Here is a 14280-nt window from a genome sequence, read left to right as displayed (position 1 = left end):
CATACATACATTTATTTAACACATGTGGTACACGCACAAGGGGACACAGGTGGAAGCTGAGTACCCAAATGAGCCACAGAGAGATTATAGAAAGAACTTTTCAGTGTCAGAGTAGTTAATAAATGGAATGCTTTAGGCAGTAATGTGGTGGAGGCTGATTCCATACACAGTTTCAAGTGTATGGAAAGTGTATGTATTCAAGTGGCGGGACCAAAGAGCCAAAGTTCAACCCTTGCAACCACAACTAGGTTAGTACATACATACATACATAAGATATAAAACAGTGGAGGATTCCCAGGTAGAACAATCAACCACAATGCCCATTACCCCTTTACCCTGATGTCCTTAACTACACAACTATACAAGAGTCATTAACACGTGTAATGGCTGATCCCCCATCACGATAGCATAAAGACCAATTGCTTGACCCGCAGTCTGTCTTGCTCCTCAAATAATTTTCGGGTTAACATGAAAACGTCTCTCGAGTTTATCTTTCTAATGTTGTTTTCCCATCTTTCATTTTATCAGCTTAGTTCCTTTATTATGCCCCAATTACTCATCCCTTGAGCGGTAGTTAAACTGAACCCAAATTTAAAAAAAGTTCCTTGCTAAGCAAGCTACAGTCTTGATAAGTCAGATATATTGTTTGTTAACACATTTCTCAACAATGAACAGTCAGTTTTATCAAGCTAACATATCCTAAGACAACGAGTGAGAGTATTAACTGGTATAATTATTTTATTAGACCAGTATATATTATTAGATTATACTGGTATAATTATATATATATATATATATATATATATATATATATATATATATATATATATATATATATATATATATGTATATATATACATATATATATATATATATATATATATATATATATATATATATATATATATATATATATATATATGTATGTATGAGTGTGTGTGTACATGTGTATACAACATTAATAATTTTGTAACTAGCGTCAAACATTGTTATTTGCTTAGCTAAACGAACTAGAGGGTTCCGGTCCTGAACCGATTATGTGCCTTGCTTTGATGTCCAAAGAGCTTGGAAAGGATGTGGGAGGAAGAAGGATGGGGCGATGAAATTCTTGGAAGAGGATTTGGATGTGGAGAGAGGAGGCTTGACCTCTGTAATCCTTTACACCACGGCCCACGGGATGGGTATGGGGTGCATAATAAAGAAAGCAATAGAAGAAATTGAAATTGCATAATACGGTTATTGACATTCAATAATAGTAAGATAAAGCAATGAGGACCAAATGGGAGACCAGTGATCAGTGTCTTGTATCCCCTGCAATACCTCAAATCCTACGTACCTCACTGACAGGCTCCAGTATGTTTCTGTGAATAATTCAATTTCTCCCACCCTACCCATCAACATTGGTGTTCCTCAGGGCAGCATACTTGGCATACTTGGGTATCCTTTGGAGGTGCTTATCCAGTTCTCACTTGAACACTGTGAGGGGATTGCCAGTTATGCCATGCAGTTATGCAATGTATGAATCTATCTATAAGTCCACCAATCTTTGTAAAAATTTCTTGTATGGATGTACCTTACCTAAATAAACATTTATTTATTTATTATTTATATTTAGGATTCATCAACTGCCAAAGATATTCACATGTCAGTATAATTCTGGCGAGAGAGAGGTTTGGGAAAAGCCGTTATACCAACTAGTCAGCAATAAGGGTGATATTTGTGGGGCACAGGCACACTCGGCCTGGCCCATTAACCCCCAACTGACACTATAACTACTAGCTACTAGGTACATGAACATAATTACATAATTTAAGGTACATAATTACTAGGTACATGAGGACTGGCCATTGTACTATATAGACCTGAAAAAGTGTAACTTAGCGACAACAAGAAAATATTGAATCACAAGACCAACGACGACCATTCCCTTACCCTGCCATAAACACTGAAATTTGACACCCTACCTCTGGAGCCACCCTGACCACAGGTCCACCAACTACATTTCCCTCCCTCCAACTCCCTCCCTCCAACTAGTACACCCAGAAACAAGATATACTAGGTGAATACACACATACAAGGTATACTAGGTGAGTACTAGTTGAGTACTTACACACAAGATATTCTAGGTGAGACTAGGTGAGTATACACACACACGCAACATATACTAAGTTAGTACACCCAGAAACAAGATATACTAGGTGAATACACACATACAAGGTATACTAGGTGAGTACTAGTTGAGTACTTACACACAAGATATTCTAGGTGAGACTAGGTGAGTATACACACACACGCAACATATACTAAGTTAGTACACCCAGAAACAAGATATACTAGGTGAATACACACATACAAGGTATACTAGGTGAGTACTAGTTGAGTACTTACACACAAGATATTCTAGGTGAGACTAGGTGAGTATACACACACACGCAACATATACTAAGTTAGTACACCCAGAAACAAGATATACTAGGTGAATACACACATACAAGGTATACTAGGTGAGTACTAGTTGAGTACTTACACACAAGATATTCTAGGTGAGACTAGGTGAGTATACACACACACGCAACATATACTAAGTTAGTACACCCAGAAACAAGATATACTAGGTGAATACACACATACAAGGTATACTAGGTGAGTACTAGTTGAGTACTTACACACAAGATATTCTAGGTGAGACTAGGTGAGTATACACACACACGCAACATATACTAAGTTAGTACACCCAGAAACAAGATATACTAGGTGAATACACACATACAAGGTATACTAGGTGAGTACTAGTTGAGTACTTACACACAAGATATTCTAGGTGAGACTAGGTGAGTATACACACACACGCAACATATACTAAGTTAGTACACCCAGAAACAAGATATACTAGGTGAATACCCTAACACCAACCTCCCACAGTACACAACACCAACCTCCCACAGTACACATCCCACAGGTAACCCCAGCACCAACCTCCCACAGTACACAACACCAACCTCCCACAGTACACCTCCCACAGGTAACCCCAGCACCAACCTCCCACAGTACACCTCCTACAGGTAACCCCAACACCAACCTCACACAGTACACCTCCCACAGTAACCCCAGCACCAACCTCCCACAGGTACAAAATGAAGCCATGAGAATTATCTTAGGATGCCCAAGAAATGCTATGATTGAGAAAATCAGGATGGAGTTGAATCTGCAGAGTATTGGGGATAGAATTGCAGAGATAAATGTAGCTTCTGCCATTAGATTAATGAGAGGTGGGGGAGCTAATGAATTGGTCCTCTCAGTTCAAAAGGTGGGAAGTACTGAACAATGTATGATGAAGAAAAGAGCATATATGAGTTTCTTGGTCTATTCTTAGACAAGAGACTCAACTTCAGTACCCACATACAATACATAACTAAGAAAGTCTCTAAAACAGTTGGTACACTCTCCAAAATCAGATATTATGTACCTAACCCTGCTCTCATCTCTCTATATTATACACTAATCTATCCCTATCTCAACTATGGTATCTGTGCACGGGGTTCAACCACTGCAAACCACCTCAAGTCCATCATCACCCAGCAAAAATCTGCTATCAGAATAATATCAAATTCTGCTTTCAGACAACACACAGCCCCCTTGTTTAACTCCCTAAACATGCTAAACATAATCTCACTCCATAAATTCTCTTGTGTCAACTACATTTACAAAACCCTGTTCTTAAATGCAAATCCTGCTCTGAAACTCTTCCTGGACAGATGTAATAGGACCCATTATCACCACACCAGAAATAAATATCTCTTTGATATCCCCAGAGTTAAACTTGTATAAATAAATAAATAAATAAATAAATAAATATGTTTATTCAGGTAAGGTACATACATACAAGTAATGTTACATTAATGGATCGATATATAGATAGAGCTAGTACATACAATGCCTAAAGCCACTATTACGCAACGTGTTTCGGGCAGGAAAAACATTAATATCTAGAACTTAATACTAATTGAGCATAAAGAATAAAATGTGTTGAGAACAAATACAAATAAAGATAAAAAAAAGAGGGAACATGACTGAAAAAGCAGCACAAATACAATAGGTTGACAAACAGTGTTGATTAAAAAAAAAAAAAAAATAACAGACATGGGTTGACAATAGAGGGGTAAGGTAGGTTAGTGAATTTATTAGGTAGTGTTTAGTTTTTATCTTAAACTGGTTGAGAGAGGTACAGTCTTTAACATGGTTGGGAAGATCATTCCACATTCTGGGTCCCTTGATTTGTAGAGCATTTCTAGTTTGATTAAGTCGTACTCTTGGAATATCAAAACTGTATTTTTTTCTGGTGTGGTGCTCATGGGTTCTGTTACAACCTTCAATGAAGCTTTTGAGCTTATATGTATGTATTTGTAATGTATGTATGTAAACAATGTATTTATTATCATTTATCAATTCTGATAGAAATTACCTACTTAAAATTATCTGTTAGATTAAGGACCTGCCTGAAACGCTGCGCATACTAGTGGCTTTACAAGATTGTAAATACTGTACTATTCAATGTATTCTCACAACCCCAATGTACCTACTTGTATATATATAAATAAAATAAAATAAAATATTGTGATGGGTCAGTAGCTAGGGATGGGAAGGCAGGATGCAGTATGCCAAACTGAATTCGTGCGCCCCTTGAGGGACTTGAAGTAGAGGGATAGGGATCACAGGATAAGTATGGGTTGCACAAACTACTGGTAACAGGATGAGTATGGGTTGCACAATTAATTACTACAAAGTGGTTGAGTATGGGGTGCACGTAAATGAAGACTCCCAAGAAGCAAATCAGAGATCAGCCCAAGCTTCATCTTGAGGCAAAGCTCAATGCCTTAAGCCATATTGATGCTCTGTCCACAGAGCATTCTCTCTCTCAAATCATAATAGTACACTAATGGTTCCCTACACCACCCCTCAGGTGCAGCTGCAGCAGGCTTGGGTGACATGATGACTATGGGGTGCACAATAAACTAACACTCACAGAATGAGTATGGGCTGCACAATAAGCTACCTCTCACAAGATTAGTAATAAAGAAACATTAATTTTTTGGGTAGGGTGACTGAAACTCATCCTGGGGTAAAAATGTTTATTTAAATTTATTATAGTTAAATGAATTTAGTAAATTATTCCATATATTGTATTATAAGTGAATTGACACTAAACTATAAATGATACTAATAAGGTTTTAAAAATGAAAAACAGTAAAAATCCTTCATGTAAGATATGGAAGTTGAAAAGTAAATTAACTGTAAACTAAATTATAAACTGTAGACATAATATAAAGTATTATAAGTAAAATACCTATAAACTACCAAATAATGTGTAAGGAACCATTTCTATTGTTTGTCCTTTTTTACCTGTTTCCTCAGGTATTTTAAAATTCCCATTCCGTTGTTACTACACTGTTTTCCTGGTGTAGTTCCCTGTGGTTCAAATTTTACTACTTGTACTTCTTGCTGTTTCTGAAGGATTGCTAATGGTAGCCCTTGTTGCACCGGCGGAACTTTTTGTAAATGTTCCACCTGCGGAACTTTTTGTAATTGTTGAATTTCTTGCACCTGCGGTACTTTTTGGACTTTATGCACCTGCTGCACTTGTAGCTCGTCAGGATTTTTTTCCAGGGCATTATCGCTATCACCTTCTGATCCTAATGTAAGTTTATCTGCATCAAGCTTCCTTGTGCGTGCTGGAAAAAAAAATAAAAATAAAAAATAAAAAATTTTGAAATGGAAGATCCTGTGTAACAAATTTAATCAGTTACTATGATCGAGCCGCAGAAATTTTACAGGAAAGATATGGTTGGGTTGACTGCATCTATCTGGACCTAAAAGAGGCATTCAATAGAATTCCACATAAGAGTTTGTTCTGGAAACTGGAACATATTGGAGGGGTGACAGGTAAGCTTCTAACATGGATTAAAAAATTTCAAACTGATAGAAAAATGAGGGCAGTAATCAGAGGCAATGTATTGGACTGGAGAAATGTCACGAGTGGAGTACCACAGGGTTTAGTTCTGGCATTCATGGATAAATAATAAATAAATTGTTCATGATTTTTTTAGACAAAAGCTAGAATATGCAGCAGTTGTATGGTGCCCATATCTTAAGAAGTACATGTACAAACTTGAAATGATACAAAGACGTCATGGGTGTCATAGGGGCACCAGCACACTGGTTTGCTAAAGGGCCCTTAATGCTGTCGAGACCTTATGGGCCCTTGGACCCATTACGTTAAGACATAGTGCTGTATTGGGCCACACACTTTTTGCCATATACATCAACGACAGAGATGATTGAATTGAAATTATATATATATATATATATATATATATATATATATATATATATATATATATATATACATATATATATATATATATATATATATATATATATATATATATATATATACATATGTATATATATATATATATACATATGTATATATATATATATATATATGAGAGAAAATAATAGGTGGTGATATATTTATATATTATGTGAACTACTTACACAAAAAGAAGTTAGTGGTGAAGATCTTCTTGTCCTCTTCTTGTATTACGTTGTTTGGTAGGATACCATGCGTCACCCGTGCTGGTCCTTTCTTGTAATAGATAACGATTGATTCATACCCACAGCCACGCAGATATGTTAGCTGAAAAGCAAATAATATTTAAACAATAACACTATCTGGGAAAATGCAACAAAATAAATGTTTGAAGCATAGCTGGGCATGTGCAATAGAACCCATAATAGAATCACAATACCAGAAATAAATATCTTTGATATCCCCAGAGTCAAAGTTATTCTGTGTAAATACTCTATGCAAATAAAGGGACCTTGTCTATGGAACTAACTTGCTAACAAATTTAAAAACTGTCCAACTTCTGCCATTTTAAAAAATAAAACCAAAAAGTACCTAAATTTTTTCTTGATAGTTTCCTAACTAGTGTATTAAACTCGCACTGTATCTTATGAAATCCAATGCCAGAATATATGTGCCTAAACCATACAACTTTTCCATTGTAATCATTGCTATCACCTTATATCATGATTGTTATATTGAATGCATATCTTACTATATTATACCTTGAAATATTCCTCAAATTATGCTACAATTTATATGTTGATAACCCTCAAATTTTACTTTAATGTACATAGTAATCTTTGTGATACTTTCTTACAATGTACCAGCCAATTTTTTCCATTTAAGCTTTAAATTGCCTATTTAAAATTATCTGTTAGATTAAGGACCTGCCCAAAACACTATGTGTGCTAGTGGCTTTACAAGAATGTAAAAACATCAATTCTATGTACTCTCATAATCCCAGTGTGCTATCTTGTATATAAATAAATAAACAAATAGTATGTAAGTACTGTACAGCATTATTCATGTTGATTCTATACCTTATCAAGCAAGTTCAGCATAAGAAGAATACAAATGAATACAACAGATGTAGACAAACTTCAATACCTGATTTTCAATCCTTCGTAGAACCCGGCTTGCTGTATTTCGTTCTAAAGCCTTCTTGCCTTTAAGTAGAAAACGGGCTTCCTCTTCTTTCTTCATTAATTCTCTACTGTTTCGGAAGTCACACTGGCAGAACTTGCAAACATTGCTTCGGACATGCACACATTGTTTGCAGTTTGTGCATCTCCTCAAGAATTTTCCCTGAAGACCTGAAGGAAATAGTTTCTAATAAAATACTTATATTCAAATGACCTATGCTGCAAAAATTATAAGTTAAATTGTTGTTAAAATGTACTACAGTAATTAAATATATTATTTAAATTATGAAATAATCTACATTAACACTAGTGAGAGCAATGTTAAAAATTTTAGGACTGCATCTGGAAATAACTTTAATTTTGGATGTGATTAACCATGCTGTAACTCGTATAACAAAACTGAGAGGAGTTGAATCCAACAGCCTGATTGACCAGGCTGTTAATTTCAAGCGAATACTATATTATTGGAAGAAAAAAAAATTATATATATATATATATATATATATATATATATATATATATATATATATATATATATATATATATATATATATATATATATATAATCAATATTGTAACTTTTTTTGTGTAATGACGTTTTCAAATAAAGTTAGATAAATATACACACATACCAAAAGAATAAGGGTGGTAGGAGAAGAAAATATGAAAGTGTTCAGTGAGGATCCACAAGGTCTTCTCTGAGTACTCTTTATTTTCTTCTCCGAGGCTATGGGTCCCTACACTTGCACCAGAGGTGGTACCCCTCATATATATATATATATATATATATATATATATATATATATATATATATATATATATATATATATATATATATATATATATATATATATATATATATATATGTCGTACCTAGTAGCCCGAACGCACTTCTCAGCCTACTATGCAAGGCCCGATTTGCCTAATAAGCCAAGTTTTTATGAATTAATTGTTTTTCGACTACCTAACCTACCTAAGCTAACCTAACCTAACTTTTTCGGCTACCTAACCCAACCTAACCTATAAATATAGGTTAGGTTAGGTTAGGTAGGGTTGGTTAGGTTCGGCCATATATCTACGTTAATTTTAACTCCAATAAAAAAAATTGACCTCATACATAATGAAATGGGTAGCTTTATCATTTCATCAGAAAACAAATTAGAGAAAATATACTGTCAGGAAAACTTGGCTTATTATGCAAATCGGGCCTTGCATAGTAAGCCGAGTACGACGTTCTGGCTACTAGGTACAACATATATATATATATATATATATACATACATACATACATACATACATACATACACACATACATATATATATATATATATATATATATATGACAGTGTCAGATTCAGTTTACTACAGTTTAGTAATTCCTTACCATTTGATTTACTAGGTAGATCCATGTTTGGTGAAGTTTTATAGCTGGAGCTGGAAGATCCTGTCGAGATGACTTCTTCAAAGAGAATAGCTTCAACACACATTGTGTCTTGAGTCTACCAGTACTTGGCCTACAGTTACCAGATCTGATTTACAGAAACTAGTGAACTATGGAGATAAGATTGTTAATAATATACTTTTTTTGAGATTCATATGACTTGCAGCTTAAAAACCAACCTTATTTTAAAATAGTACACTAAAGTACATAGCAAATTGCGAAATTCGTAGTTTTTTAACTACTTTAAAGCTAAATTCTCAAGCTTTGAAAATAAGCACAATTTGCTATTTTAAGCGGAATCTGGCAACTCTGATTTAGCATGTAAACATTGACTTGCATTCACAATGTAGTTATTTATTTTTCAACAATTTAAAACGAGTTATGAAAATACACACATTGGTACATTATTGCAAAGGCACTATACTATATATATATATATATAAATTGTTGCAAGTCGAGCAACAAATATTTTACATTGAACAACAAATGAGATTGGAAAAGCAGTATTGCCAAAATAGACCCCAGACACACCCTGTGGGTAGTAATGGACCCCCATACCGACCCTATGAGGGGTAGTGGACCCCATAATAACACTATGGGCGATAGTGGACACTATACAAACACTATGGGCGGTAGTTGACTTCATAGAGACCCTGTGGGCGGTAAGGGACCCCCTATCGACCCTGTGGGCGGCAGTGGACCCCCTATCGGTCCTGTGGGCGGCAGTGGACCCCCTACCGACCCTGTGGGCGGCAGTGGACCCCTACCGAACGTGTGGGCGGCAGTGGACCCCCTACCGACCCTCTGGGCGGCAGTGGACCCCCTATCGATCCTGTGGGCGGTAGTGGACCCCCCCCATATCGACCCTGTGGGCGGCAGTGGACCCCCTATCGATCCTGTGGGCGGCAGTGGACCCCCTACCGACCCAGTGGGTGGCAGTGGACCCCCTGCCGACCCTGTGGGCGGTAGTGGACCCCTACCGACCCTGTGGACGGTAGTTGACTTCATAGCGACCCAGTGGGCGGTAGTGGACCCCATACCGACCCTGTGGGTGGCGGTGGACCCCATACCGACTCTGTGGGCGGCAGTGAACCCTATATACTAATCCTGTGGGCGATACTGTACCCTATAGTCATCCTGTGGGGGCAATGGATGCCATACATATCCAGTGGGTGTTATTGTACCCCATACTTATTCTGTGGGTGGTTGGAGCCCCATACCCATCCTGTGGGTTATAGTGGACCCCATACTCATCCTGTGGGTGGTATTGGACCCCATACCTATCCTGTGGGTGGTTGTGAGACCATACCCATCCTGTCGGTGGTAGTGGACGCAATACACATCCAGTGGATGGTATTGGATCCCATACCCTTCCTGTGGGTGGAAGTGATCCTCATACCATTCCTGTGGGTGGATGTGACCCCCATACTCATCCTGCGGGTGTTATTGGACACCTTACCCACCTAACAGGTGGTAGTGGACCCTATACTAATCCTATAGTTTCCAATAATCCACACCATACCATCCTGTTTGCAGTAGTTTACCCTATATACATTCCAACATAACATCGTTTTCTGTTAGCGTTCCTACAAAACATTCTTTAAAGATTTCTAAAGCACAAACTATGGTATATAATATTGATTGGTGAAGCACTTATTCTATGTAATAATTTATTGTGCTTATTATAATTTACTAAGAACAACTAATATTTCTTAAAACAAAACTACGAGCCTTCAATAGGATGTAGCTGATCTGTAATATTATAAGAGCATGGACAATAGTAGGTGAATTTCACAACCCATGTGGGACCTGAAAACTACAATTTTCGTTATAATTGAACCAATCACGACTATTCAGCTATCTACGTTGATGGACGAGTACTGTGAGACGTAAATTGGTACGTGAGGAAGAGTTTGAGCCTTGGTAAAAAAGTTAACTGGGAATATATCACATATGTACTAAATCACATTCCACATATTGACTTTAAGCACTAGTCATATATGTACTGTCTTGTGTGAGAACGGGTTGGTGTGTGTTGAGGTTAGGAGAGTGTTGAAGGCTATGAGTGTGTTGAAGCTGGGTGTGTGTTGTGGTTGGTAGTGTGTTGAGGTTGGGAGTGTGTTGTGGTTGGTAGTCTGTTGAGGGTGTAAGTTTGTTGAGGTTAGGAGTGCTTTATGGTTGGAATTGTGTAGTGGTTGATAGTGTGTAGAGGTTGGGATTGTGTAGAGGTTGTGATTGTATAGAGGCTGGGATTGTGTAGAGGTTGGGATTGTGTTGAGGTTGGGATTGTGTTGAGGGTTAGAGTGTGTTGTGGGTTGGAGTGTGTTGAGGTTGGTAGTTTCTTATAGTTGGGAGTGTTTTGAGATTGGTATGTTGTGGTTGATAGTGTGTTGTGGATGGGATTGTGTAGAGATTGGGATTGTGTTGAGGTGGGGATTGTGCTGAAGTTGGGATTGTGGTGAGGGTGGGATTGTGTTGAGGTTGGGAGTGTGTTGAGGTTGGGAGTGTGTTGAGGTTGGGAGTGTGTTGAGGTTGGGAGTGTGTTGAGGTTGGGAGTTTGTTGGGGTTGTTAGTGTGTTGAGGTTGGTAGTGTGTTGAGGTTATCCGTGTGTTGAGGTAGGGGGGTTGTCGAGGTTGGTAGTGTGTTGAGGTTGGTAGTGTGTTGTGGTAAGAAGTGTCTCGTTGTGTAGTGTGTTGAGGTTGGGAGTGTGTTGAGGTTGGGAGTGTGTTGAGGTTTGGAGTGTGTTGTGGTTGGTAGTGTGTTGAGGTTGGGAGTGTGTTGAGGTTGGGAGTGTGTTGAGGTTGGGAGTGTGTTGAGGTTGGGAGTGTGTTCAGGTTGGGAGTGTGTTCAGGTTGGGAGTGTGTTGAGGTTGGGAGTGTGTTGAGGTTGGGAGTGTTGAGGTTGGGAGTGTTGAGGTTGGGAGTGTTGAGGTTGGTAGTGCGTTGAGGTTGGGAGTGTGTTGAGGTTGGGAGTGTGTTGAGGTTGGGAGTGTGTTGAGGTTGGCGGTGTGTTGAGGTAAGGGGGTTGTCGAGGTTGGTAGTGTGTTGAGGTTGGTAGTGTGTTGTGGTAAGAATTAGTGTCTCGTTGTGTAGTATGTTGAGGTTGGGAGTGTGTTGAGGTTGCGAGCGTGTTGAGGTTGGGAGTGTGTTGAAGTTGGGAGTGTGTTGAGGTTGGGAGTGTGTTGAGGTTGGTAGTGTGTTGAGGTTGGGAGTGTGTTGAGGTTGAGAATGTGTTGAGGTTGGGAGTGTGTTGAGGTTGGGAGTGTGTTGAGGTTGGGAGTGTGTTGAGGTTGGGAGTGTGTTGAGGTTGGGAGTGTAGTTAGTTTGAGAGTGTGTTGAGATTATGAGTGTGTTGAGGTTGGGAGTGTGTTGAGGTTGGGAGTGTGTTGAGGTTGGGAGTGTGTTGAGGTTGGGAGTGTCTTGAGGTTAGCGGTGTGTTGAGGTAGGGAGGTTGTCGAGGTTGGTAGTGTGTTGAGGCTGGTAGTGAGTTGTGGTAGGAAGTGTGTTGAGGTTGAGAGAGTGTTGAGGTTGGGACTGTAGTTAGTTTGAGAGTGTGTTGAGATTATGAGTGTGTTGAGGTTGGGAGTGTGTTGAGGTTGAGAATGTGTTGAGGTTGAGAGTGTGTTGAGGTTGGGAGTGTAGTTAGTTTGAGAGTGTGTTGAGATTATGAGTGTGTTGAGGTTGGGAGTGTGTTGAGGTTGGGAGTGTGTTGAAGTTGGGAGTGTGTTGAGGTTGGGAGTGTGTTGAGGTTGGGAGTGTTTTGAGGTTGGGAGGGTTGAGGTTAGGAGTGTTGAGGTTGGGAGTTCATGAGGTTGGGAGTGTGTTGAGATTGGGAGTGTGTTGGGATTGGGAGTGTGTTGGGGTTGGGAGTGTGTTGGGATTGGGAGTGTGTTGGGATTGGGAGTGTGTTGAGGTTGGGAGTGTGTTGGGGTTGGGAGTGTTTTGGGGTTGGGAGTGTTTTGGGGTTGGGAATGTGTTTAGGTTGGGAGTGTGTTGAGGTTGGGAGTGTGTTGAGGTTGGGAGTGTGTTGTGGTTGGTAGACTGTTGAGGGTATCAGTTTTTTGAGGTTAGGAATGCTTTGAGGTTGGTAGTGTTTAGTGGTTGTTAGTGTGTAGAGGTTGGGATTGTGTAGAGGTTGAAAGTTTATTGTGGTGGGAGTGTGTTGAGGTTGAGAGTGTGTTGTGGTTGATAGTGTGAAGAGGTTGGGATTGTGTAGAGGCTGGGAGTGTGTTGAGGGCTGGAGTGTGTTGAGTTTGGTAATGTGTTGAGGTTGGGAGTGTGTTGTGGTTGGGAGTGTGTTGAGGTTGGGAGTGTGTTGAGGTTGGGAGTGTGTTGAGGTTGGGAGTGTGTTGAGGTTGGGAGTGTGTTGAGGTTGGTAGTGTGTTGAGGTTGGGAGTGTGTTGAGGTTGGGAGTGTGTTGTGGTTGGGAGTGTGTTGTGGTTGGGAGTGTGTTGAGTTTGGGAGTGTGTTGTGGTTGGGAGTGTGTTGTGGTTGGGAGTGTGTTGAGGTTGGGAGTGTGTTGAGGTTGGGAGTGTGTTGAGGTTGGGAGTGTGTTGAGGTTGGGAGTGTGTTGAGGTTGGGAGTGTGTTGAGGTTGGGAGTGTGTTGAGGTTGGGAGTGTGTGTGATGAGGTTAGGAGTGTGTGTGTGTTGAGGTTAGGAGAGTGTTGAAGGCTATGAGTGTGTTGAAGCTGGGTGTGTGTTGTGGTTGGTAGTGTGTTGAGGTTGGGAGTGTGTTGTGGTTGGTAGTCTGTTGAGGGTGTAAGTTTGTTGAGGTTAGGAGTGCTTTATGGTTGGAATTGTGTAGTGGTTGATAGTGTGTAGAGGTTGGGATTGTGTAGAGGTTGTGATTGTATAGAGGCTGGGATTGTGTAGAGGTTGGGATTGTGTTGAGGTTGGGATTGTGTTGAGGGTTAGAGTGTGTTGTGGGTTGGAGTGTGTTGAGGTTGGTAGTTTCTTATAGTTGGGAGTGTTTTGAGATTGGTATGTTGTGGTTGATAGTGTGTTGTGGATGGGATTGTGTAGAGATTGGGATTGTGTTGAGGTGGGGATTGTGCTGAAGTTGGGATTGTGGTGAGGGTGGGATTGTGTTGAGGTTGGGAGTGTGTTGAGGTTGGGAGTGTGTTGAGGTTGGGAGTGTGTTGAGGTTGGGAGTGTGTTGAGGTTGGGAGTTTGTTGGGGTTGTTAGTGTGTTGAGGTTGGTAGTGTGTTGAGGTTGTTAGTGTGTTGAGGTTGGTAGTGTGTTGAGGTTATCCGTGTGTTGAGGTAGGGGGGTTGTCGAGGTTGGTAG

The 14280-nt window shown here is 39.4% G+C and overlaps 1 protein-coding gene across 1 annotated transcript; it reads right to left on the bottom strand.

Moving 5' to 3' along the window:
* Positions 1-5115: 5115 nt before the first annotated feature.
* On the bottom strand, positions 5116-9089 carry LOC138354869 (uncharacterized). The gene is made up of 4 exons (XM_069309351.1): positions 8936-9089; positions 7517-7722; positions 6556-6697; positions 5116-5729 (listed from the first exon to the last, which is right to left on the bottom strand). Exons 1-4 carry the CDS (start codon positions 9036-9038, stop codon positions 5380-5382), a joined length of 801 nt encoding a protein of 266 aa, XP_069165452.1. The 5' UTR covers positions 9039-9089; the 3' UTR covers positions 5116-5379.
* Between the last annotated feature and the right edge of the window lie 5191 nt (positions 9090-14280).

Source organism: Procambarus clarkii, chromosome 65, assembly GCF_040958095.1.
Source record: "Procambarus clarkii isolate CNS0578487 chromosome 65, FALCON_Pclarkii_2.0, whole genome shotgun sequence".
Classification (NCBI taxonomy): domain Eukaryota; kingdom Metazoa; phylum Arthropoda; class Malacostraca; order Decapoda; family Cambaridae; genus Procambarus; species Procambarus clarkii.
Note: the sequence above shows the minus strand (reverse complement) of the source record. Positions and strands in the feature narration are given on the sequence as shown.